Genomic DNA, 23,162 nt, shown 5'->3' on the forward strand with positions numbered 1-23,162 from the left:
AGAATATTCCTAATTCATGGGTGAAAAAATTCCTACTTCCCCATCCTCCCTAAAAGCAATTCTGAATACCTGTAGTAACTAGGGTTACAATTACAAATGTTTCTTCCCTATCTACCAATAAACATGTAAATAAGAATTTAGCTTTTAGGAACCAGAAAGCTTCTCTTAAAGAAAATAGTCTTCAACAGGAGATACCCTCAGGGGCCTGGGAGTGCTCTTGACTGTGTCTTGGAAAAACAAAAACCTGATGCAGAATTTTGCAGGTTGAACTTTGCTAATTTTGGCTGACCTATATTCTGGGGCGGAATGCTCTGCAGTGCACATTCCTGGCCCCATGAGAGCTCTGGCTGTGTCCTGCCTCAGTGGTAAGAAGTGGGCTGAATCATATATCCTTGCAGTGTTTGTCTGGATTTCCTTCTGATGGAAACCTAAGCATGTGAGTAGGGTCAGAGCTGGCACGTGTGGGGGGGGGGCGGGGGTGTTGGAATATGCAGTTAAAAGGTTTTTCATCTTTGGCTTTAGTGTAGGCACATTAATAGTGGCCCTGGCCTGTCAGCGAGTGGTTGCACCTAAGTAGAGAACTCACCAGTTTTTCTCTTTTGGGGTTGGTATATCAGCAGTGAGCTAATTTAGGAAATCAGCTCTGAGAAAGCTCTGAGAAATAGTGATTGTGGTAACAGAATTGTGGACGTGGAATTAGGATTATTCTTTCCTACCCCCAAAGAGTCCTGAAATTTGGACCTTACCACTCTACTAATGAAAGAACAGAGTGAGTTTGGGGCTGGCATCCTTGTGAATTATTGACAAGCCTGTATTGCACCAAGCAATGTACATGACAAACTAAGAGGCATTGGGAAGTCAGCAGTGTTTAGCATATTAGTGCTTGAACTGTTTTTTTAATGTTTTGCACTAATTCAACTATTTTATTTTGTTACCAGAGGGGTTTCTTCATTTAAAAAATAAAAAATATATATCATAGGATGTAGCCTGGAGGCTCTCAGGCATGATCAGTCAGTCCTGGGTTAACATCTTTTTGCTTCCCAGCTGTCCTGATGCTACAATTACTGTGGGGTGATTGAGCTTACATTTATGGTAGCTGTATATGAGGAAAGATACTGTGGCCCCTAAGTGTTCTCCTTTGTTTTAATCACTGAGCAAACTTTTTTTGAGCATCTGAAAGTAAAATAATATGATAGTTTTGGCATTTGTAGTTAATAAAATCTGGGTAGATGACTTGCTTTGTATCACACAGCATTCCCTCAGGATCGTAATGTAGTAAACAGCTAATGCACTCACAGGGATTTCTGCATTTATCCACCTCCAGTGCAGGCTTTAAACTGTTCTGCTGATGTCTTTTGGTGAATTGATCATTAAGTCATATAGCTGATAGAGACTTGAGCACATCAGAGTATTTTTATGGGATTTGTTAAAATGAACCATAAGTTGTGAACCATGTTATTATGAAGCAAGTTAGCTACAGTATGAGGATAGAAACAATTTCCTGTGATGCTTCATCTACCACTATTATATAGCTTTTAAAGGATGTCTTGATATTCAGATAAACATTGTGAACATTAGATGCCAGATCTGAAGACTCAAAACTCTCAGCATATTATCCAAAATGTTGGAAGCTTTTTCTTCTAAAATAATTCGCTTGAGGCAATCAAATTATATAAACTGCAGTAACTTGATGAGTTCAGAACACACTGGTTTTAGATGCTGTAAATTACTGTTAAAAAAAAAATTAAGTACTGATGTGGGTAAAAATGTAAATACCAGCAAAATACAAGAGGAATGAATTATGGGGCCGGGGGGGAGGCTGTGAGAGAGGAAGGGCACTAAACATGGCAAGGAAAGGCTCAAGAAGGTCTCACCTTGTCATTGTTTTCCTTTTGTTTCCCTGAAGAGAGGGGCTATGGGGTAAGGTGACTGGCAGCAGCAAAAGGTGAGCATCTCGAATGTGAACGAACTCCTCCTGTGTGATGGAGGCTGGCTGGGCAAGGATTTGAGGGGAGAAGGCATTTTTCCCAGGGTCCTTGGGCAAGAAAGGGCTTAAGGGATGGTGGGGAGGAAACCGATGGCTAGAGTACTGCTGACTCTTTTTGGCTGGGGAACTATCTTAGTTTGCAGAGAATTTGTGATAGAAGCCTATGTGACCATTTAGGGCCTTATGGGAGAAGTAATTTCAGATGGGGGTTGAGAGTCTTGGGAGATGGACGACCTTTGGCAGGAAGGAAAAAAGGAACTGCTCACTTTTTTTTTTCTCTTCTAAAAGATGCGGCTATGCTAGGCCAAAAAATCAAATGTTAGATGATAACACTGGAAAAAAATGTAAAACTGTGTTCTAAGAAAGGTTAATAGTATACACAAAATTTTTAAATTACACTCCCAAAGGAGGAAATCTGGCAGAAGAATTGGTGCATTTCAGTAATTCTTTTACTGGATGGTCAAGTTCTGTCATTTTTTTCCAAACAGCAGGGTTGGACTTAATCAGTAACTGAGTAGGGAATGCCAAACTAACATCAGCCTCTGTTTAGTGCAAATGTTGTGTTGTGGATGAGAAGCGTAACTTTCATCCTGAAATGATCTTTACAGAATCCCATGGCATTCTTTGTAGGAGTGGTGGTATTTAATTCTGTTAGTCTGGGTAATTTCCAACTTGAGTATCTGACTTCTCTACCCTAAACTTGTATTTAATACCTTTTATTTGAGAAGGCGGCTTTTTTGGTTGGGCTATCTTAGAAAAATATTCTCTGTTATGAGAGTTCAGGTAGCATAACTGAATTTAAAGTGTGCTCTGACCAATGGTTCACTGATGGTTCACTTGCATCTTCACTTGCAGATGGCATTTATGCAATTTATTTTCTATCTTTTGCACTGTTGTGGCTTGGAGTATTTTTGTCCAGAGGTGAAATCAGCAGCAGTGTTTTAAGTAGTGCAGTGCAAAGCTTGTGAAAGGCTCTGGTGTTAAAAACTTAATATTGACCATTAGTATTTTAAAGTTCAGCTTTTAATTAAGAGACAGTGTTCGGCTTTTGCAATGAACTGAAAAAAATGGTTCTCAGATATGGCCTGACATGTTGCCATAATCCGAACTGCAAACCCAAACTGTGTATGGTTATGTTGAAATGTTGATGCTGCTTTATCCTCTGCTTCACAGACGAAGGGGAATTTGGTACTGGGGAGGAATGAAATCTGCAATACAAGTTTTCTCTCAGGAGGCTGCACGTGCTGTGTGTCTCAGCAGAGGACCCTGGCAGGAGGTTTAAGGCAATTCTCTGTGATCCAGTCCTCTGCTGTGACTGGGGAAAGGGGAGTGGAGAGGAGATAGCATCTTTCACTTGAAATTTCCAGTCTAACCACCGTGGTGTTACAGTTACAGATTTGGGAAGGTCACTGTCTGAGGATTTGACTATTTAGATTAATAACGGAGACATTTCATGTTAAATTAGGAGACTTGTTAATGGTTAATAGTTAAGAATTGCAAATTATCTGAAGCAATCTAAGATGGTTAAATTAGCTCCTATGACAGGAAGATAATTTACTGACTGTAATTTAGAATGTCCCAGGACCTAATTTAATACAGTTCCTGCGCACCAGATGAATTAAGCCTGTGGAAGAACAAAAGGGATAAATGGAAATTTTTTTACTCAAGGCACTGGCAAATGGAATTGTTCAGTTATATTACTGAATATCTTATTGAAAACAGTGTGTAGAGAAAATGCTAAGGCAGAATTGCCTGTAATGACACCTTGATAGTTTGTGTTATTTACAGATAAATGTTAGTGTGTATTTTTAACAAAAACATTTTTTCGGTTAATGTAGCTGGTTTGCCACACTGTATACAATCTCTGGGTTTTCCTGTACCTTGCACACTGTATGTGGTTCTTATCATTTCTTGCCTGTCACACCTAATCTCAAAAATTTCAGAGAGGAACATCAAGGATTATCAAAGGTTTGGAGAGGAATAATTCCATGAAAGCTGAGGGGAAATTTCTATATCTATATATAGTAAAAATATATAATGTGTAGAACATAGTGGCACAAAGCCTGAAAGCAGGGGTTGGTTATTCATTATCTCAGTGCAGGAACTGGAGGAACGAGAGGAAACTGGCTGATGACTATGTTTAAATTAATAAAAGGAGAAGGAAAAAAATCACACAAGGTGCAGTTAAACTTTGGAACTCCGTGCCCCAGGATGTAGAAGAAAAATTCACGAGGGTTAGGAAATGCTTAGAAACCACATCTATTTGAGGTAGTTCTTAAAAGACAAATGCTTTGTGGCTGGGGCAGTAGTTGTAGTAAGCATTGCCATGTCCCAGTTCTGCATTGTTTCTTAGGCACCCACTCTGACTGCTGTCAGAAATGCGAGTACTTGGCTGCAGATACTTAGTAGAGCTCCTCTTGTGTTGTTAATATTAAAGTGTAAAGCTTAATTTTTAGGAAAAAAATATCTAAATAAGCAAAACCCAGAATCTTTTCTGGCAAGATCCAGAATGAGTCTATAATTGACTCAACATAATCTAGAATTCTTGATTCTAGAATTCTTGTGTGTGTGTGTGGTTTTTTGTTTGTTGTTTTGGTGGTACTATTTCTAGCTTTTCCAGTGTTGAAACTTTTATTCTAGTCTGTTTTGTAAGAAGTGGGGCTGATGTGTATCCTTCACCAAGGACAGGTATTTTTCATTATTTTTGCTTATTTAGAATAGCTTCTGTTCTCCAGTGCATTTAATGACAAAATCAACAGACCAACTCCCAGCTGTGTGGTAGATTTACAAAGGGAAAGTAACAGAGCTTGTCAGTGGGCTGGAAGTTGATCCAGTAACAGACATCATAAACAAAACCGTTTGTAGAATTCTTGAAGTAATTTTACCTTTGATAACGGTATTGAGCATTTTCCTATATGATATTTTGCCATCACCTCTAGAGCTTTTGCCTTCCTTCAGGCAGTTGTGGAAATGTGGTTACTGAAGTTAATTTTGATTTCACAGTATAGAGACTTGATTTAAATAACCTGTTTAATCATGATTAAATCATGACTGAAATCAGTAGGCAGGAACCCTTGATTAAACTATTGATTCTAATCCTGTTTTCTGTTTGTACCTCTATTTCCTTCAGAGCTTGCTCCTTGAAAATAGTAAATTATGCATTTCTTATTCACTACTTAAGGATGTTTTTATACCTTGCTGTATTTTTATCGAAAATTAAACACTGAAAAATGTTTTAATTAACAACAGCATCTAAAATTTAGTTTGTATACCATCACTTACTTAATAGAGAACTGGTATACTTTTCTATGTAAAATTGAATAGTGAACCATGTAATCAATATTTTTTGCTTATTAAATCTAGGTTATCAAGAAGATTTTAATGTCTAAATATTTAGATGTCAGGGAATTAGGTGTTTAACCTGCATAGCTGTGGTTTAAATTGTGTGGGCAATTAATTGCATGTGGAGATGTTGCTGATGCTGGAATTTTAAAATCAATAGAGCTTTTTATTCCATTCTGATTTTTTATTGTACTTGCAAAAGAAATAAAGTATCTATTTGATTTTTAAATTCAATCAACTTCTCATGTTTGAATGAATGTTTTCTTTTCACTTTGGTTTGGATCCAAACTGCACCTGGGAGTGAACTAAAAATCTAAAAAGTGTTTTTGTGTAACAAAGTGAAGCACACTTGCTATTTTCAAGTTTTAGGGGGAAATTGCTGTTCGATGCATTACAAACACTTAAAAAAAATATTGGTGCTTTTCACAAATTAAATCTTTACCGCTGCTTAAAAACAACAACAAAAAAACCCAGCCACCGCCTTCTGTGCTAATTCATGAATAATTTCAGGGGAGAACTTGAATATTGTCCTCTCTGCAGCAACAAAACTGATAGCTCTTTAACTAAGTTGTTTCCATCTGCTCATATGAGAGCAGGTAGTAAGTGCAAGCATCCAAAAAATGATGCAGGTAAATACTTTTTCATTGCAAATAGGTCAGTAAAACTCATTTCATTAAGCAAAAGTTAAACTTGCAAGGACCTGTGCAGAGAAATGGAAAATTGAGAACTGAAATTAAAAACTCCATTCCAGAATTTACTGTTTGACTTTAGCTTGGAATAAATATAACAAGGAAAAAATTGAAGGGTTTATAACTTTGCTTTGATTTAGCTTCTGACATCAGCAGCTACAGAAAGAGGAAGACCCTATTTAAAAGTGTGTTTAGGTGTTTAGGTGTATAGATAAATCTGAAATACTTCTAGTTCTTACACTTCTGTGTCAAGAAATGAAGACTTGATGCTGTAAACCAGCAGACAGAGGAAGGACCTGTTTTCATATTTGTCTTCTAAGATGATGATAAACTCTTTTGCAGACTTCTCTGGTGGTACTTCAACGTCTACGGGAGTTCTGTTGCTTCTTCAACCAAACAAATTGTGCATTCTCTTAGTTTTACAATCACATTCCATATATTGTCACAGTATTAAAAGCATTCTAATTTTTTTAAGTAACTTGGGACAGGTCTATGGATAAAACTGTCATAAAGACTTCTGCTGGTGGAACGTTGTCTACCCTGGAACTGTGGACTGTGTTCTGAGTTGATCTACTTGTAAGTCGCTTGGTGGCTGCTGTTGGTGATGTTACACATCCCTTTTCTGTTTGGTAGATGGCAAGGGGAATCTTTAATAGGTAAATGCTGTCTCATTCCAACAGCATAATAATCAAATGGCGGTGTTTCATTGTGACGTTGGCTGCTTTTCAGTCTTGAAAGCATGACTGGGCTGTGTTTTGCCATGTGTATTACCGCTGTCTCTTGAAATAGTGTTTAATATATGTGTTGCTTTGTTTCAGGGATCTGTTCTTTACCTAACAACATGTAAACATTAAGTGGTAATGGTGGTGTTTTGTGTTTTCTTCTGAGTCTTATAACCTGATCTTGAAACATCATATCCTAACCATATTTCCTCTTTTTGGTAATGCGTATGGAGAGGGATAATTTGTAAACTCATGCGTGTTTTTCCAAATCTGCTGAAATATATGGTAAAGTTTTAATAGACTTCAAAGGGCTATGTATTTCAGGTCCACGTTTTACTAACATGTAGATTTTAGTGCCATTCTGCTTGGTGTCAATCTGGAAGCTTGGCAGACTTCAAGCATCTCTTCTGAGACTACTGAGAGTTAACAGAAATGTCCTTCCATTTAATCTGGAACTTAAATGAAGGGGTTAAAAGGAATTTGAGAGAAACCATCTCCCTTCAGGATGCCATAGAGGTGTGATCTGCTCCTGATAGTGTGGTGATGTGTAATGGAGATGCCTGGATGTTGATTAGTAAATGACAGCTGAGTGTCGCAGTGTTAAACAGATTTATGTAAACATGCGGTGAATCCTCAGGAGGCAAATGCTGCTTTACAGTAAATGCTCTCTTCTGTTGTGTTTGTATGATACCATAGGAGCTTTAAAGTTCTGATTCACAAAATTACTTTAATAAACAGACTTCCTTTTCTTATTGCTTTAGTTATTGTTCTGCTACATTCAGCCTACCCTGACCTCAAAACCCATGTTTAACTAGTGCATTATGCCTTTAGCATGTGAAAGCAAGAAATGAGTGACAAATATTGAGAAGGAAGGATGATCTTTTTGAATTTGAAACTGGTGGGGCCAAATAATATCCTCTCCACTCTAACTTCCCTGTTCCTCCGCCCCATATTTGAATAACAAAGGAAAAAATATAAGCAACATTAAACAAACAAACAAAAAGACACAAACCCTAGACTTTTGGGCTTTTCCTTTAATTACATTTCTTGCATTCTACATACAAAGATCTTGCCCCAGAGATGCAGAATGGAAATCGAATGGGTACATCTCCAGGACGTACAGCCTAGCTATCACTCTGATTAGGCAGCTCAGTTTCGATGGGAATGTTTTCTCTGCAGTCTAAATGAGCAGAGGTCATTTAAATGCTTCTGCCTTCTTGATTACAGCAACAACTGCAGTTGAGGTAGTGCAAATTCCATACTGCTTGCCTTTGTTTCCTAAGATACACTGAATTGTTTCTTTTCCAATGTAACTTAGTTTGCTTCACTGGTAGTTTTAATGCATTTCAAATATTGGAGGGGAAGAGCATCTGTGAGACCTAAAATTTCTGCAAGTGTAATGTTTATTTTTAGTGTTTTCTGTTGTGTTTTTTGTTAAAGCAAATTGGTGGAGACTTGGCCAACACCAGAAATTCCTGATGGTGGGTGAAATTCTGCTCTGGTGGGAGTGAGGCCTGTAGGAGCATGGGGAGGGGAAAAATTGGTTGGGAAGGGTTCCTTCCTTTTAGAAAGGAAGAGTATGCATACTGTTACTTAGCTATTGTAACATGTATCTCATCAAGGAATATAGACTCTCCCTATGGAAGATGCTGAAAATTGTTGGAAATAGGTGATGTTTCAGATAACTCTGTGTAAGAGGTAGTGGATAAACATCTGAAAAAAATGAAGTAGTAAAAAAGAATGAAAATCTGTTTGTTACATAGTCAAGATATCCTAGTGTGACTTAGGCCTTAATTTTAATTCCAAGATTATATTTTTCTTGAATCTCACTTACATGATTGGCATCTTGTGTAGAAGGACAAAAGACGTACTGACATTTGATGTGTCCAATTTACAGTGTTGTCATTACACCAACATGATTTCTTAACTTAGTCCCACACCGTAAATGGTAGTTCAGTGATGTAGATCTATCAACTGCATGGAACATTTAATTGACTATAGCAGGAATTAGACTAACAGGTAGTTATTTGTAAGGCTTTGTCATTATATGTGGATGTCTGAAATCGTCATGTCTGATTTTTCCAGTACACCCACATCAGTCTAACTGGCTGTGTAATTTGTTTATTCTCTAATCTTGATTTTTGTAAATATAAACATTGTTCTGCAAATCATCTCCTTCAAAATGGAGTGTCTGTGTGTCATCTTCTAATAACAGAAGTTGGCCCATGCGTTTTTTCTGGTTCTTTGAGGAGACATTACTTCCTAGAAAATTAGAAAGCAGATCTAGCAGTCTTAATGTGGACATCACGCGACCCTGATGAAAAATCATAGTGAAGTTTTGGAAAATGTACTTCTGTAAGGTGCAAAGTTTTAAATTCTGAAATTATTTAGCAAGGAAGATGGCTGACAAAATATCTTAGCATAGCTTGCTTTGGTGTTGCTTTTATTTAAAGCAGGGGAAAAAAAGGGCAGGAAATTAATAAATTGCAGTGTGCTAAAATGCACAAACGTGTTTAAAACTTACTACTCTTTAAAAGAGGTGGCCTATCTGTATCCATGATAATCAAGGCATATCTGTCTGTAATGGCACAGAGAGCAAGAAGCAAATAAGAGGTATTACAAGAGATGGCAAAAAGGTCTGGGCTTGCATTTTAAAATAGAAATAACTGTTTCACAAATGTATTAGAGAAACTAGGGACCATTAAGAAACAATGGGAGAAGATAAAATTATTAATCACAAAGATATAAGTGCTTTTTTTTCAAAGACTATTTCTATTTAGCAGTAATAAAGTCTCTGTGTGCTGCTGCATGTTGTGAGTGTAATTCATGTAACTAAAAAGAGAACTCCAATGAACAAATGAAATGGTACTTGGAAGCTGCATACAAATAAACCAACGAGCCCAAACAGTTGTCACCAAAGTGTGTGTGGAGGGGCAACAGGAAAACTAATTTGCAGTAACAGTGACTAACTAGAACCAGAGAAGTGTCTGAAGACTGGAGAAGAGCATGAGCAGCTTTTAGGGGAAAAATCAAGTGCATCTTCTGTTAGGTGGAATATATGATGGCATAAATAATTTATGGAAATCAATAAATGTCTGGAAGGTAATGGAACCAGAAGCAAAAGCACTTACAGGCTTCTAGCTAATGAATCTCACCAAACTTCCTTTGTGTTCTTTCCTGAATAATAGAGTACAATTAGACAGAAAGCAGCAGCATCCTAACTTCAAAATAGTGTAGTGTAACCACTCCAGACAGCAAAGTTGGACAGCTCAGTGCATATCAACCTTTCTTGAATTTTTGCATTCACTTTAATAAACAAATTTGACTAACTAACATCTATTTGGGACATTCTTCAGTTTGAAAACAAAGTAAAATACACCTCATTTTCATCCTTCTTTAAGAGTGTATTGAGAGCAGCTGGTCTCTCACCCAGCTGTATTGGTCTGTTAGAAAGTTGGTCATTTTTGTGGAAGTTTGTAGTTAGTCAGAGCCATTTTTATATGGTGAATATTTTATGGGAGGTTTGGGGAAAGAGGTCATCTGAGAGCCTAATCTATTAGTTTCTAAATAGGTGGTTGTTAAGACTGCTAAATATACAGAATTCCTTCTCATCAGCTGTATTTAGTGTTTGACTACATGGAAAAAGATATGCAGGCTGGAGCAATTCGGTATAGCTGCTAATAAGCAAGACTTTCTGGTTTACCTCTGCAAAGGTGTGAGAAAGTTTTTATTCCCTTGATTTGCCTCTTCAAAAATGTGTGTAGGAAGAGGGTATGTAAGTCTGAGCCAAATCCCACATTCGGTCAAAACATCTCTCTCCCCCCCTTCCCCCCCCCCTCTCTCAGAATGCTAAATTTCTGTGCAGCTTCCCTTTTTTGGAAAGCAGCAGTTTTAACAAGCTTATTAGACATGATAAATTTCAGCAGAGGGGAGTGGAGTGTCAAAAGGGAACTCGGAGATGGGTCATGTGTGGTTTTCTTCTTGACAGAAAGCCATCCAGGTTTTCCGGGCAGTGGGGAGTGGGGAGCTGAGGTTCATACTAATTCTCTGTTGAATAAAAATAGACTAAGTGCAGCAATCTATATAATGACAGCAGATTTTTACAACAGAAGTAAATGAGCCTAGTAAATCTGTACCTGTCTAGCTGCATTATCCACAGCTTTGTAGTAACATGTTGAAGCTCTGTAGCTTTTTAGGGTAAAATTTTGGGAATCTTCCGCTTTGAAGCATTCAGTGTATTCAGTAAATGAGTACTCTTCATTTTAAACACTGCATGTGGCATACTTACTTTTCAGGGTTTGCTATTTTGCTTTTGTCTGTGTTGCCAGTCACTTCGGTTTTGGTTTTCCTGTGTGTTGCTGTTTTTTGACTAATATTTTTTTTAAGTATTTGACAAGTGATAAAAGCTCTAAGGCACAGTTGAATATGCTTGCCTGTTGGATTTAGTTTTCCCACAGCAAGACTTCATGACCTGGTATGCTGAAATACGAGCTCGCTCACAGTTCTCCTTGCTGAGGAGAAGAATAATAGACCGCAAAACACATTCTGTTGCTATTAGCTTTTCAAGTGGATTGAGCTATTCATTGGAAAAAGTGTGCTACAGCAATTAAGTTCATCCCTGTGCTCAAGTCAGCTTGCCATTTCCAAAAATGAGGTGGACATCTATTTTGTGAAGAAACTAATGTTTTATTGATGGTAGAAATTATTAACTAAAACTGAAGTTGGAAACGTGCAAGGGGTAGAGGTTTGGAACACAGTATGAGATTATAAAGGAATTCTGTAACATGGATAGTAAGTCCTGTATGACTCTGTAATATATGTAACTAGTCAAAGCACTCTCAGGGGCAAACACGAAGGCAGAAAACCTCTGGCTTTTATGCTTTGCCGTTTATTTTATGTATACGAAGTACTGTTGAGGCAAAGGTGGTCAGTAAAATAAGTTTTTCATTTCAAAACAGCTTCATAGTAGGCATTGTGCATCAAAACCTGCTTTTCAGTCTCTTAAATGAGCTTCTCTGTATGTAGTTAATCTCTGACCGGGAGCTTTAAATCCAAGTGAATATTTTGTGACTCTTGGAGAAGAAGTGTGATATATACCATTCAGACTATGTTGAACTGGTAGAGCTGGTATGGCAGAGTGTCTTTTGAAGATTGGAAGGAATTATAGGACGTTGTTTTATCCTTTAGAGTAGCCAGACATTTTCGGCCTAAACATCTTTTTGTTGGTTTTCACCAAAATCCTGCCATGAAAACGTTGTGGAGTCTCTCCTGTTATGATGCTTTGGGAGAGCAGCATTTTTGAAGTTGAGGAAAGTTCACATTACAAAAAAATTGCTTGCCAATGCTGTTTGCATTGTCTAGACATACGACCTGAGGATTTGTCATTAGAAAACTAGTATGTTATTTTTTGTACTTTTTCTGAAGCTAATTTCATGTAGCTTTACTGTTAATCATGAGATTGTCATGAAAATGAGTCATTAACAGAGAAAATCAGGAATCTGGCAGGTCTGCTAAATGTAAGTGGGGTATGTGGATGTCAAAATAACTGAGCATCTCTTTTGGGCAATATCAAGGATGGGACTTGCAGCTGCTGTTTCTGACCTGCATGATTTGATGTGGGAATCAAGCAGGGGTCTGGCCCTTGTGCATAGGGAGGGTTGTAGCCAGAATTTATACCCTGTTACGAAGTTCCAGATCATCTGATTAGGTTTAAGAAGCAACATCCCTTTTCACAGAATATGCTCTGAATGAAGCTTGTGTAAATTTCTGCTTAGGGTGTTTAGGCACATAGTTTAGTGGGCAATATTGGTGGTAGGTGGATGGTTGGACTGGATGATCTTAGAGGTCTTTTTCAACCTTTATGATTCTATGATTCTAATCATGATACTCTGTAAAAATATATTTTCTCATATTTTATTAAAGGCATGAAAGAACCAAGAGCTAGTCTTCCACTGGCTTTAGCTGGTACACTCTGATATTGTGAAGGAGGATAAAAACAAGCCAGGCATCAAAGATGTGTTGGCTTTTTTCACCCCTTTTTGTTTGGTTGGTTTGTGTATATTAGTTCAGATTCCAGAAGAGCTTTGTAAATGAGAAATGTTTTGAAGCCTTAATGCTGAAGAACATTTGTTTTATTGGAGCAGTTTTAATATTTGTAAAACTTGCATCTGAGGGCTGTAGTTCTAACAGTAAAAACTGATCTGTAACAAAGAATTATATCAGTATTTATCATAGGTGAGAAAATGTACTTTATAAACCTCACATAATACATTGATCTGATATGGAGAGAATATAAATTTGCTGGGATTTTAGCTTTTTTAATCATCTTGGATATGTCCTCCAGTTGGGGCAATATTAGAATATAAAATTAAGTACTCTTCACATATTTAAAAGCGTATTTTAAAGCTGAATTTTGTTACTCTGAATAAGACGTTCTTCATTATATTTTAATACATACACTGAATGTTTTTCAGGAACTCCAGAAAAGAACTTAATGACATAAGGTTTGAGTTTACTCCAGGCAGAGGTAAGGCTCTTTCAATCGAATAATTCTCTTATTGTTCAGAAAGTTATTTCAGAAACTGATTACTGCTTATGGTTAATATAAACTACCTCTGTGGAATGTTCCCTAGTATGCAGAACTTTATATTGGACTTAACTTGAACAAGAATAGCAGGTGTTTGTAAATTCTAGTGGCAAGGTAGCATAATGTATGGTATAATCTATACAGTATACTTTATCAATTTTGTGTCTTACTGAGGTGATCCGTGTGGTATGTAAGATCTTGCAGAGTAATATTTATGGCTTTGAAATTTACTTTTTCACATTTGGAAGACATCATAGGAAATGCAATATAATAGCCATAAAAGTGCATGTGGTGATGGTGGTAATATTTGTTTACTTGTCCTCTGTAATAAAAGAAATTCTGTTAACGAGTATGAAGTGTACACCTTGTTTCAAATGTTGTCTTCAACTGAAAGTTGAGTTGCATTTCTAGCTTATGTATCATCACCGAACTTAATTCTGATATTGAAACTGATGGCTGACTCCACTGAATGCTTGTAGAACTTTATTGGCTTTCCAGTGCTAAGAGTTGTAAGAAGTCATAAGATTTATTTTTGTTTGAAGAATACAAGATATTGCTGGGATAAAATGCACAAGAGGATATGTTGAGAAAGAAGGTATCATTCTTGTTACATAGCAACCCTTTGAACTGTGAACACATTTCATTTTTCTTAGAAGTCAGTATTCACTATACTTAGAATAGCCTTCAAAGAGCATCCACCTTAAAAGAAACCAGATTGTAAAAGATCTCTCTCTTCCTGTAAATCATAATATCTTTCTTACGCAGTAGTTCTGTGAATATACTCTGTTGTCTGCCTGCACTTCTCATTAATTTTGATAATGGGTAATAACAAGAGAGATTTTTTTACTTAACTTGGCACAGAGTATCCTGGTTTAGTCACTGTCAAAAGAATTACTTATATATTCTCCAAGCAGTTATATAAGCCATGCAAGATGTCTTACTTGGTCAAAAAACGTAGGATATGTCATAGGAACAGTCCTGCTGTACTTTACTAATAATCACCAAGGCAGCCAGAACAAGGCTTTGATTCTTATCCTCAGAGCTCTGCAGAAATTGCAAATCACTCAGCTATATTTTTTTTAACGTGTGTTTTTCTTGAGGAAATTATGCAAATGTTTTAACAGCCTCAAAAAATGCACTCCATGCAGATACCTGGCATTGATGCCATATGTAGTTGAGACTTTGGTGGAATGTAGGCTTGTTCCTACTGTTTCCTACTTCTTACCTTTAAGACTTCCCAAGTCTTTATCCAGAAACAAGTAGAAGGCACAGGGACTTCGGAATTAACCCACTCAGGTACAGCAGTTGATGCCCACCCAAAGCTCTCCATCTCCTGGGTCACAATACTTCAAACCTATTTTGAGCCTAGACCTCAAAGGAAGTAATACCTGTGTAACTCACCAACTCCACTGATAACAAACAAGAAAACCTAATATAGCATAGCACTAATATGCGGAGCAATAGAGGTGGTCAGGGAAGCAATGAAAACACCACCAAAATATAGTTTATTTTCTTGGTCATGAAAATACTGAACTTGTAAACATGTAAGAGTACCTAGTTAAATAGAGAAGAAATGCTTGTGGCCGGGAAAGGACTGCAGGGGGCTTTGTAATGAATCAAATCATCACCTCATTTTGCTGTGTAGAGGCTGATAAGATAATTATCTTGGAAAATTGTAATTTTTTTCGCTCCTAATGAAAAATGATTTTGAATTCAAGCCTGCCACCATGGGAGTTTATGAACTAAAATATGTTTTTGTTATATTACTTTGTTTTTGTGGGTTCTCATCCTTACTCATTTCACCTTTTGGACAGACACAGCAGATGGCGTTTCTCAGGAGCTGTTCTCTGCAGGCCTGGTTGATGGCCATGATGTAGTTATAGGTAAATTACATTTTTGTTTGCAATTATGCTCTTGTGACAAATTTGTGTTAAATGGATGTGAAAAAATATATTCTCTGATGCTGGTTTTCAAAAAATTCTTTTTGTCCTAATTTTGCTTTCATGTATGCATAGTTCAATCAACAAGCCAGTTTTCATACTAATCCAAGGATTGTTTTTGGAAGTCGGGAACTCTTCAGTGGTTTGAGAGGAGTGATATAATATAGGTCTCCCGTAGGATTGTTTACAATTCAATGATTGATCATTTTTGCACTAACTTAATTTTTGTTTAACAATATAATGATTTTGGAGTGGAATTATTTAAAGCATGTTTTGGCAGCTCTGAAGTTAGTAAGTATCCTGTTGAGTTCATGGAAGTAGAAGCATGCCAGAATTCAAGATCTGGGGAAATTGCATGTAGATATACCATTTCTGGGGGGGGGGGATAATTGGAAATATTTTCTGGCTGCTGAGAGAAAAATACGTTATTTTTTATTCTGTGCTTCAATGTTTTTTGTTTGTTTGATGAAATTTAGTGCCTGGCAAATGTGATGAATTTGAAAGTGTTCCTTTCCCTCCAGTTGCCCCCCTTCTGCCTCTAGAAATATAGTTGCAAAAATCAGAAGGGTGATAGTAGATGCTTATAATATGAGAGCTGAATCAAGAAATCCTAGTAGCTTGATCTTTGTGTTGTAGTCAAAGAAGTCAATCAATTGATTCAGTTATCGTTATATACGTTATATATATCATTATATTACTAATCCCTAAATTCATATGACTTGCCTGGAATACAAACTAAATACATTATCAGTGGATTCTTAGGCTAGCTAGAGTGTTTCAGAGAGAAGCCAATACCTTTTGTTTTCATATGTCTAGAAGACAGGCTGACTCTAGCTGATGGAAGAAACAAAAATCTACCTATGCCTTTACTTTGATTTCTAAAGAAAAAGTATTTAGGGAAGGTTAGCAGATGGTACAGACTAGCAGGTGCTCTTCAGAAGACAATTCTACTATGCTCTTACAATAAGGGTTCAAGGGAAAGGGGACAGCTTGGCCTCAGTGTATTAATCTTTAAATATCCGTTAAGAAAAATGGCAAAAGCATACTGTTGTTGATGCTTTTCTTAGATTTTCTATAGTTTCAAGATGTTTAACTTGAATTGAAACTTTTATAGTTTCAAGATGTTTAACTTTTTAAAGTAATTTTTTAAGAAGAATTGTTGACTATCACACCTGCCCGGGCAGTCACCTGGCACTCTGTTGTACAGAAGTCAGAAGTCATTAGGTGGTGATGCTGCAGCGCAGTTCCCACTGGGACCTGGTGGAACCCTTTTTGCCTTCTTTGTTCTTCCCTTTTCTCTTTGCAAAGTTCTCTTCTGCTGCAAACTCCTCATACTTTCTGTGGAAATAGCAATGTGAGTGGGATTTGATATCTTTCAGGAGAAGTTTGAGGAAAGGCAAATAGATACAGATCCTTCATGGCTTTAGTGATGGTTGAAGCTAGATGATCTTTGAGGTTCCTTCCAACCCATTCCATTCTATGATTCTATGGGACTTTGGCCCTTGAAGAAGCACATCTTTAAGTAACATGGTTTTTCCTAGCGTGTTTGGTTCGACCACTGTCTAGTTAATAACATAAGTTTATTCTCTTATTTAGTTCCTCCTTAGAATTGCATCAAATACTGTTTTTTAGTGCTACGATGGTCCTTTTTGTCCCTTTCTTTTTATTGTGGTATTGCAATAAAGGAAATCCAATGTAATTTGTGTGCTTTCATTATATATACAAGAAATTTATGATTTCATTAATTTTAATCAGTTTACAAGTCATTTTTGTGGAGTCATAAGCCCTTACCTCAAGCTCCACAGGTACAAATTCTTGCATTGCTTTCTACTGTAATTTTCACTTGTCTGTTTCCACCTGTGAAGTTAAGTTTTCAAATAGGCATAGACATTATTTTCCTAGAACATGACTATAGATTTCATGTTTTACTAAAACACAAGTTCTGTTACTTTTTTTTTTCCTGTTACTGGGATTTTACTTTTAATTAAGGAAAAAAGTAGTTCTGAGAATAGGTTTGTGGTTTGACGTGTGAAAAATGGATAAGTGTTGTATGAGCATGCAATAAATCTTGCATGCAAGCATGTTATTGAAAATTTCAGCTTGTGATTATATAGTCTTAGTAGGAAGAAGAAAGATGATGGGATGTTTAACTGTTGTAAGGAGCAGCAACGAATCCACTGAATCTTGCATGTTTCATTTCACTATGTTCTTGCATCTATCATTAAAAATGCCTAACCATCCAGTCATATTTTAATATAGCTATTCAAATTAAAAACAAACAAACAAAAACACAAAACAAAAAATTAGAATGCAACTTTAAAGTGCAATGCAACTTTATAGTATCTTAGAAAATTAGAAGCAATGTCAGGTTATCCCAGCAAGGATTTGAAGGTCCTGGCCACATCTGTTTACAAAAAATTGAGCAAGTTTTGAGCTGTCAACTCCACTGTAGCCGCACAGTCCTGAAACATGCTTCAGTCCCTTAGTTTAAAGCACTAAGTCATATAAGAGAACAGATGGTGCTGGAAAATGTAAATCTGCTTGCAAAACTCATTTTCTTTGTAAAATGATTTTGCCACCTTGTTCACTCCAAATTAAAAGATTTAAAATCTTCCTGTAGAGGAATAGGGGAATAGTAGAGATGAGTTTGGTTAACCTTCTTCACCAGAAGAACTGATTCCGTTAGCTTACAGGTTGAAAGCAGCTGATAAATTACCTTTCACTTTTCAGCTGAAGCATGCAGAAATTCAGCCTCTATAACCTGAACGAAAACAAAGTTCTGAGATAGCCTCATTAAAGTTGTTCCTGTAGTTCCTTTTAATGAAAGCTGGGACGTGTAGAAGCTGGGAGAAAAAAGAGAAGTGAAAATACCTGTGTTTATGTTGAACTCAACAATTTATTGGCATAACAACTGGTTTTCTGAAAGGGTACTCGAACCAGAGTCAGCAAAGGCTGCTGTGAAAAGTATGGCCATGGCATACGTGAGCTGAAGCTGTTAACAGGGACCAGTTGACATGTAAGTTTTATAGAATTCACTGCTAAGCATCAGCGCTCTTCACCTTTTGAGTCCTGCTGGATTTGCTTCACTTAACACAGGCATCCCGGGAAGATTTCCATTCTGATAAGCAATAAGTTCAGCTACCTGTTCTGCAGAGAAGCAAAAATTCCATTTTGCATGTTCAGTTCTCACTACGATTGACTGGTTTCTGTTCTTATTGACAGTAACATTGTTTCACAGGAGGTCTCTAGATCAAGGGCATCAGTACAGAAAATTTAGTTTTAAAGTAGATTTTGAATTCGCAGAGGGGAATGAGTCTTGGAGCCTATATGTAGACATCTAGTTGATGAGGTATTTTTATGCAGCTCTGAAATAGCTGTTAAATCATGTGAAAGATCTGTGATATTTTCAGAATGTTTTGAGATAAAATGTCTGTGAATATGCAATATATATATATTAGGTAGTAAATGTTCAGGTAGTAATGCTTTATTTCAGTTTCTTTGGTACTGTAAAGGAAAGTTGAATCACGTCAACACTCAGTTGCAATCCCGCTTTACTGGTGTGCATGTAATTTCAGCAAAGTTGTAGGCTATAGTTAATCTTCTGGAGACAATCCTTAAATTTCAGAACCTACATGTGTCTATTTATAGTTATTTAAAGGAAAAAAAAAAGAACAAACAAAAAAACCTACCTCCCAAACAAAGCTTAAATAAAAGCCTTGGTAGTTTTGTGGTCAAGAAATGTGCAGTTGTTCTTCACTGTGTTAATGTAACTTCAATTTTAGTGGTTTTTGTCAACAATTATCTGTGAATACCTTGAGAATCAGGGAAGATGTACCTTCACATTTACTACATCAGACACGAACTACTGGTGAATAGCTAGCTGTCTGTCTTTTGTCTTGGAACCAGACCCAGATATCCTCTTAATATCTGGAGGAGCAGCTTTTAGTAAGGCAAAGCAAAAGCTTTCTGCTTAGTAAGGTCTAATACGTTTAGAAGAACCAGCTGAAAAAACAAAAATCATATTTTGAAATGAGATATTTTGAAAGTCACATTTTTTTTAACATCTTGTCTATTTTCTTAGAATTGAGAATAGAATAGATGCCAAATTAGTTTGATTTTTGTGTGCGTGTGTGAATTTGGTGCAGTTACTGTGGTAGGTGGATAGGGCTGACATTGGCATCTAGAATAAAAGAAGTCGTGGCTTTGTGTGGCTAAGTTGGCCATGAAACAAAGAACACGTATCAGGCCAAATCCAGAATGACGTGATTTCAAGGGATGTTAAGCAGTAAATAATATGCGTGGCTCCCAGTTAATCAAGAGTGTTAAAGCATTTGAAACTGAATCATCTGATTGTTTTACGGCATCCCCTCTGCTGATGCTGAAGTTAGTTTCTTACTTCAATGAGAAGTTGAAAAAGCAGAAACCCGTTTTGTTAGTATACTGTCTGTAATAGCATCTTAACTCACAGTGACACTGATAATCAAATTCATAGACACTGTCACAGAGTTCCTCAGTGTATATTTGTTTTCCTTGTTTTTGTCGTGCTTTTGCTTATATCTTGTTTTGTTTGCTGTCTTGTTAGATTAATCATCTTTAAAACTGGATGAAATGACGCCATTTTTCAACTAATTTCAGCATACTTTATTGTAATCAGAGAATATGATCATGATACATAAGTAGAAAATGTATTGCATAAATTTCTGTCCTCACAAAGAGCAGTGGTGTTGCTAAGGGTGCATGACCTGGGTAGCACTACCATTTGAAGGCAGCAAAGGTTTGCCTTTTAATATCGGTAATGTTTTGAGATGCAAAACATTTGATTTTTGTAATCTTTGCTCGAAGAGAGTTTGCTAGAAACTTTTTTTCCACTGTCAGTTGTTCAAAATGAGTGAAATAACTGATTTTTTGTGTATCACATTCTGGATATACCAAAGCTTGAGGTACCCATGAGCTTTATAATGAGAAAATGCCATTATAGATCTTAACAATTCCAAGCATCAGAATAAATAGTTTACCTTTTAATGTATTACCCGGAAAGGAAATTTATACATATATACAAGTATATATATGTTTAAACAAAAAATTTACTATATTTTAAGTTATTTTCTAAACTCTTGGACCTTCAATGTGTGCACATAACTCTGTATCTCTATAGCAAGAGATATATATACATGCATTACAGATAGGAGAATCTCTCTAAAAGTCCCAAAGGCTTAACTAGGGGCTTAAATATTTCAACACATCTGGCTCATTTAGAGCTAATGCATTGAAGGGTGACTCATAATGACTAGACTGTTGGGAGTTCTGGAGGTTTGCGATACACCCTCAGGTAGTCAAGCTTTGCATCTAGTTGCTCTTTCAAAGTTATTTTAGCTCTATATGTCATATGTAAGGGATGCACTTGAGAAAGTATATTGTGTGAAAAACGCTGGTTTCATGCACATTCCCACCTTACTGAATTTTCTGTGTGATGGAAACTTAGAGGTTCAAGATGGAAAACAGAATGTCGTGTTGGGTGAATAGTAACCGCTGCTGTAATGGCTGCTGCGGCAGAACTACGACATGACACAATGTGAATACATGACAAAAGATCCTCAAAGTAAACAATTTGATCTATACACGTACCGATGTATTATATTTAACGTGCCTATTTGTCTTATAGTCATGGACAAGCGAATCATAATTTTTAATTACTTTGGGGGGGGGGAGGTGGAGTTGGCAGTTGCCTTCAAAAAAGGTTCCTTTTTTTTGCAGTCAGTCAAGCAGTTCCTACTCACCTGTGTAGGTGGGGGACAAACCTAGCTCTTTATCTCTAGGATTAGTTTGGGTTTTGCCTGATGAAGTAGGTGATAAACTTAAGCCCAAAGTGTTCCCTGCCCTCATAGGTCTGAGTTGTTTTGCGGTCTTTCATTTCTGGTTCACAAAAAAAAATTTGAATCAGAAATTGTCAAGACAGCAATGTTCCTCTTTTCAATAGTAATTCAGTTACTGTTGTTTGTTTCCTTGGCATTCACTTCTCTACAAGTATGTCAAAATAGGGATTTATTGATATACTTCAAGCTACAGGTAGTCTGTTTCAGAACCTAACTCCTGCAATCAGGGCTTCTTTTCTAAATACATTTTTCCTTCTTTCAAGTTTCAGATGTAGGTGTTGAAGTAACCTGGCTGCTCTTTCATCTTCTTAATAGTTTTGTCAGAACAATATCTATAATTCATAGCAGAACTGAGGACAGGAGGAGTAGCGAACATCTGATGAGGAAAGGAATTACCAAGTGATAATATGCATAGCAGAATGTGACCTGCTTTTTTCTGCATAGACCTACATTTCAACTCCGATCCAGCATGATAAAGATGCCTGTTGAGCTGTCTTTGATATCTTGATGTCTTTCAAACTGTTGTCAAAACCTTTGTCTGAAAGCTAGCACTTGCTTTCTGTGTTCAGTCATCGGCAAATGATTTTTTTTTAACCTTGTACTCTGACTCATTCTTTTGTAGAGAAAATTTATGAGCATGATTTAATGTAATATCTTAGGCTTGTTAAATATCCCTACTAGCAATGTTGGGCAGCAGGACTACATTTTTATTTTAAATGTTCATTTGAGACTACACTGTGGTTTAAAATGCTTAGGATCATCAGAACGCTTTTCTCAAAATGACGAGGGAATTGTGAAATCTGTATATACTCCTGCCTCAACCCTTTGAATTCTTCCTAGGTATCATCTACCCCCATTCAGCACACGCAGAATCAAGGTCTAGAATACATAAGCATTTAGGTATCCAAATATATTCTATCTACCTTTTTATAACACTGTTTTAAATATGCAGTGGTTTTTCTAAGTGTTCTTTGCACGCTTCTTGGGAGGAAAATATCAATCCTGAAAATTCAGCATTCTGTTTTTTTTTTTTTGAATTTCTTGGAAAAGGTTCATTTTGCCAGTTACAGTTGTATTTTAATTTAACCAGTAAAATGGTGTCACATTTTCATTTTTTTTTTTTGTCACAGGGGCTAAAAGTGTAAATATAATACATCATCTTGGGATCAGATATTTATACTAAATATCATCATCAAACACCCAAAGTTCCGATTAACTTGCTATTGGAATTGAAATAGGTATATTTGTAGCATTTAAATATTTCATTATCCATTTTGTTGCAGTGCTCCTCCTTCATAAAATATGTTGCTTCTATTGGGTGGGAATTCTTGTCAGCTACTTACAGAAAAATCTTGTGTATTTTTCAGTCTTCAGTTTTTCAATTTTTGTCTGTGACCCCGGGAATCAATTCCCTGTATTAATGGATGTTAATGTGCAGACCTTTGAGACCTGCACTTATTCCATAAGCTCTTTATTTTTTTGATTTGAGCAAGGATAAATATTTAAGGGCATGATTTGATTTTAAAGGTCAATCAAGAATAGGCATCCCTGATGTCTCTTCCATGCCTTTGCCTCTTCTGCTATCGAGTAACATAGCGTAGCTGTTCACGAGCTGAAGCTTTGGTCTCAATTATTCCCCCGCTCCCTGGAACAAGATACCTTGGTGGCAAGCTACTAGTTAAATGTCCTTTAAAAACATCTTTTAAATGGGCCATTCTTAGGGAGGTAAGGATGGTTTTATCAAGTACAGTTCTTCATGCCTGGTACTTCATATATGTGAGAAGGCATCCATTCCTGGTTTCTACCATGGTCTACTCTACTGGGGCTCGGAAACCATGTGAACCACGGGACTCAAGTGGTTTTAATAATCACTTTTAGCTGTGGGAATTGCTTAGCACCATGAAATCGTAGTCCTGTTGATAAGGATGCTGAAGGAGATTTTTTCAGTTTCTCACTATTCAAGAGGAAACTTGTTTGGCCTTCTGTTCTGTAGATGAGTACTGCTCTCTTGCAACTGTGTTTT

The 23,162-nt window shown here is 36.7% G+C and overlaps 1 protein-coding gene across 5 annotated transcripts in view; it reads left to right on the forward strand.

Moving 5' to 3' along the window:
• Positions 1–23,162, forward strand: part of STK39 (serine/threonine kinase 39) — a 92,942-nt gene that overhangs the window by 55,648 nt on the left and 14,132 nt on the right. For 4 of the 5 annotated variants that reach the window (XM_013171421.3, XM_013171417.3, XM_066999540.1 and 1 more), the window contains 2 exons: positions 13,214–13,266; positions 15,141–15,209. The exons of the other annotated variant lie outside the window; for it this stretch is intronic. In XM_013171421.3, coding sequence (XP_013026875.1) covers positions 13,214–13,266; positions 15,141–15,209 — 122 coding nt within the window. The remainder of the gene's footprint in view (positions 1–13,213; positions 13,267–15,140; positions 15,210–23,162) is intronic. 5 annotated transcript variants of the gene reach the window in all.

The sequence above is a fragment of the Anser cygnoides genome, chromosome 6 (assembly GCF_040182565.1).
Source record: "Anser cygnoides isolate HZ-2024a breed goose chromosome 6, Taihu_goose_T2T_genome, whole genome shotgun sequence".
Lineage (NCBI taxonomy): Eukaryota > Metazoa > Chordata > Aves > Anseriformes > Anatidae > Anser > Anser cygnoides.